The sequence below is a fragment of the Amphimedon queenslandica genome, unplaced genomic scaffold, assembly GCF_000090795.2.
Source record: "Amphimedon queenslandica unplaced genomic scaffold, v1.1 AMPQUscaffold_9665_Cont18202, whole genome shotgun sequence".
Classification (NCBI taxonomy): domain Eukaryota; kingdom Metazoa; phylum Porifera; class Demospongiae; order Haplosclerida; family Niphatidae; genus Amphimedon; species Amphimedon queenslandica.
The window spans coordinates 1-4,035 of NW_003550063.1; the positions used below are offsets into that span (position 1 = coordinate 1).

General features: G+C 31.8%; 1 protein-coding gene and 1 long non-coding RNA gene across 4 annotated transcripts; both read right to left on the reverse strand.

Annotated features, from left to right (window-relative positions):
• Positions 1-6: 6 nt before the first annotated feature.
• Positions 7-750, reverse strand: LOC109590684 (uncharacterized). The gene is made up of 3 exons (XR_002189448.1): positions 208-750; positions 111-152; positions 7-51 (listed from the first exon to the last, which is right to left on the reverse strand). It is a non-coding gene; the product is annotated as an uncharacterized LOC109590684 (long non-coding RNA).
• A 1,062-nt stretch (positions 751-1,812) lies between these two features.
• On the reverse strand, positions 1,813-3,519 carry LOC109590683 (uncharacterized). 3 transcript variants are annotated; one of them, XM_020006571.1, is made up of 6 exons: positions 3,341-3,519; positions 2,997-3,295; positions 2,586-2,940; positions 2,441-2,479; positions 2,301-2,396; positions 1,813-2,232 (listed from the first exon to the last, which is right to left on the reverse strand). In XM_020006571.1, the coding sequence occupies exons 3-6, from the start codon at positions 2,710-2,712 to the stop codon at positions 1,967-1,969; spliced, it is 528 nt and encodes a 175-aa protein (XP_019862130.1). In that variant the 5' UTR covers positions 2,713-2,940; positions 2,997-3,295; positions 3,341-3,519; the 3' UTR covers positions 1,813-1,966. The 3 variants fall into 3 exon arrangements, with proteins under 3 accessions (XP_019862130.1, XP_019862129.1, XP_019862131.1); XM_020006570.1 differs by having other exon boundaries at positions 2,586-3,295; XM_020006572.1 differs by lacking the exon at positions 2,441-2,479 and having other exon boundaries at positions 2,586-3,295; positions 3,341-3,518.
• Positions 3,520-4,035: the final 516 nt, after the last annotated feature.

A 4,035-nucleotide genomic window follows, 5' to 3' on the forward strand; every position in this document is an offset into this window, starting at 1 on the left:
CAATACCTACTGTAATCCCAATGAGGCCTGCAGTGGAGAGTCCACTTGTAGCTAATGAAAATATAATTTGAAATTATTTTAATGGACTTAGAGTTTATTTCCATGCATACTTGGTGGTACTGTAGTTACTGGTATCTGTGTTGTCCAGTTCCCTATTATAATGATAATTATTATTAGTAAGTAGGTTACTACATCATCTCACATTACCATTTATTATTTGAAGTAGGAGAGAGAAAATAAAGAAGAAAGTCCAATGAAATCTAAAGTACATCATTCTTGTAAGGCTTGTTAGTTACTGAAAAAAGACTGGACTTTACATGTTTTAATAATGAGTCACTTCCTGTTGAATATAAGCACAATAAGCAATTAATAATCTATATGTACTATGAATTAATTGTTATGTATCATTTAGTATTAAACTTTTTATCAACAGAGGAACTTAAATCCACCTTTCTGTCTGTTCCCCTCTCTCGTACCAATTAGTAAAGGTGTTTAACATTCAAACTGCAAGCACTACCACCAGCATCAAGAGTGTATAGGATACAGTGTAACCTTTCAAGAAGTGGTACTCATGAATAGGCCAGATTTTTTAAAAACTAAAAAAGTTCATAAAAACTTGCTACACAACAAAAAAGCATGTGAAAAATTATATTCTCTCCTTTTCAATTTTCAAAAAATTTGCTGTACAATAGATCTAGTACAATAGGACTTTAGCCCAGTTTCAGAGCAAATTAAAAAATTCATTAAAAATCTAATTTGAATTGGAATCAATTCAAACTCACTACACAACATAAGAACATGTATATGTATCAGAAAAAGTTATAAAAATAGAAAATTCTCTCCACTTTATTTTTTAGACTTCGGCCCAATTTGAGCCAGACCATTCCTAGCCTACAGTCAATGGGGTGGTTGGGGATTTATTTGGGGAATGGTCAGGATTGTGAGACTAGGAGCATGCATGTACTAGATAGTACAGATTAGATCTAGCACAGGGCATCAGGATCAGCTCAAACATACTACACTACATATTACATACTGTATAATGCTTTAATTTGGCGGAGTTTTATTTTGGCGATTTGCAAACAGGATCGCCAATATTAAAACCGCCAATCATTAATGCGCATGCTCAGTAATGCATGTGTACACAAAAATTGCCAAATTAAAAACTGCCAATTACAATTTTACAGCAAAATTGCCAAAATAAAGTGCTGCCAAAATAAAGCACTATGGTTATATGGTATAAAGCATAAAAACAGTGTTTTTTATAAGTATCATCACAGGTCTCTAGCCAGGGGGGGGGGTGATTGAAGTGACATGTTACCCCCCTTTTGAGTTACCGTAGGGCGCCTTTTTTCGAGGGCTATAGATTTCGTGGATTTTTATTTCGCGGATTTAATTTTCGCAAATTTATGCCATCTGCCATCATGTAGTATCTATGCTGCCATCTTGTACCGTATTAATTTGATTTTCGCGAAAGTAATTTTTGCGAATCTTTAAAAAATCGCGAAATCCGCGAAATTTATAGCATAGATGTTTATAGCCCTCGAAAAAAGGCGCCCTACGGTAGTACTTTTTTGTTTGCTTAAATCAAACATGTATTTTTGGTATTTCATGTGCATCCAGTCCTACTTGTCACACCCTGACAGGCTGACCCCCCATTTTATGTCACTCATACTTTATAACCCCCTTTTGTAACCCTGGCTATGGGCTTCCATTAATGTAATTTTCTACCTATAGATCTAGCTGGTGTCTGACAGGACTAACTTCTTCTCTTCGTTATCATGTAGACCTAAGTCTAACCTAGATCTACAATTAAAGTAAATGTGTGTTTGATTATTTCAAAACTACATGGAGGTACAACTTTAAATCTTGTATTTGGTAAAGTTGAAATAAAATTCACTTTAATGTGCATGTAACTGTACAATGTAGATTATACTGTTAATTTCACAAGCAGCCCATTTCTTGATTAATAACTACTGCCTTCAATTTTTCCATAAGCTAGATTATTGACTAATTCTCCTCCGCTGCCTTCTATTTCTCCATAAGCTGGATTACTGATTAATTCTCGTTTGCTACCTTTTACTTCTCCATAAACTGGATTGTTGATTAATTCCCTTCTGTTTCCTTCTATTTCTTCATAAACTGGATTACTATAAATCATTAAACTGTTAATCTGGTATGCTTCATTAGTTGCAGTAGATGCTTTCTGTTTTTGTAATGAGGTACCAGCCCCTGTTATTAATATTTAATAAATAAGTACATATGTGCACGCATACACACAACACACTATAAATACTTACTATGCAATTTCCTTTTGTAGATAATGGCAGAACAAACTGATACAGTGAGACACATCATTAACGATAATATGATGATACCCAATGATGTCAAAATAGCTATAACATACAAATGGTACATAATAATAGTCAATGCAACTAACCAACATTAACAATAAGACCTGCTGAAACAGGATGTGTATCTATTAAGTAACAATTCATAGTATGTAATAATTCATGGTATGTACAAATTCATAGCATGTACTAATTATTTATAGTATGTACTGTCAAGACATGCACATAACTCACCAAGTGGTAGTATAAATGGTTCAGTACTACCAGCACCATTACTGAATATAATAGTGATATTGCACTCTTGATACAGTGGCATTGATACAAATCCTGTTATAGCATTCATATGTTTCACTAGGTACATTACACTGTAATGAATATCAGTCTCATTACATATTACTGTAACTGTAAGGTGTTCAAGGTCTTCATTAGTACATTCCAGTATAATCTATAATTTAAAAAATTAACAATATGAATCAAGTATTTAGCATAATTGTGACTCTATATATTGGAATAGTGAACTGGACTATTGTCACATCTTCTGTAGAGAAAAGTATGTCAATGGACGTGTTTTCTGCAGTTGATTTTGGAACTACATGTAAGATTAAATGGCATTACAAAAGAGCTATTGTAATAGTGTGTGTCTACGTCTTAGGTATAAGAATGTATCATTATTAGATATTCCTTCTCCTAATTCATTAACTCCAGTTATAGCATATGTATAGCGATGACTAAATACATTATTATCGACAAACTGATAACTTGTATTATATACTGATATGGTATCCATTAAACTACCAGTAATATCATCAATTCATCATATATTCTTAGATAATAGTAAAGAATAGAAGTCCTATCATCATCTTCACATTGATTATTCCATGTGACAACAACAGTAGTACAATTATTTAATGATGATTGAATGTTCTGAACTGGATCCAATATACCTAAAACCACAATTACATGTGTAATAAGTATAAAAATTTACTTACTAAATGTGAAGATGGAATGTCGTTAAAGGTTCCTCCATGATTACTCAATACAATACTGATGACAAATGTACTTAAATTAAAATCCTCCAATATTATTAAGAAACCAATACCCACAGCTTGCTTTGGTATAGTGTTGTTCTAGTTCTTCTATACTAGAACTAAATAATTATTGTTCTGCTTAGTTCTAGTTCTAAAAACTAGAACTAGAACTAGAACTAATTTTTTTGTAGCTGAAATACTAGAACTCTATACTAGAACTAAAATTATTTATTTGAAGAACTAGAACTAATACTAGAACTAAAATTATTTATTTGAAGAACTAGAACTCTATACTAGAACTAAAATTATTTATTTGAAGTACTAGAACTAATACTAGAACTAAAATTATTTATTTGAAGAACTAGAACTCTATACTAGAACTAAAATTATTAATCCTGAAATACTAGAACTAATACTGGAACTACAATTATTGAACCTCCTTAGAACTAGAACTAATACTAGAATTGAAAATATTGGTTACAAACTACTACAATAAACAGGTGAACATGTTTTAGGCAAAGCCTAGCTGTTACACTTTTATATAAACTGTACCTGTGACATTTTGATCATTTTATTGGCAGCAGTAAAACTTATTATTTTGTGTATATTGCATTTGATGTACATTTGAAGCATAACTCAGCAATATAACAAAAAAG

Coding starts and splice junctions, on each gene's coding strand:
- LOC109590683 (XM_020006571.1), bottom strand. CDS start 2,712: ATGTACCTAGTGAAACATATGAATGCTATAACAGGATTTGTATCAATG. Junction 2,480..2,585: donor ACCATTTATACTACCACTTG/GTGAGTTATGTG, acceptor GTTACTTAATAG/ATACACATCCTGTTTCAGCA. Junction 2,233..2,300: donor CTACAAAAGGAAATTGCATA/GTAAGTATTTAT, acceptor TATTAATAACAG/GGGCTGGTACCTCATTACAA.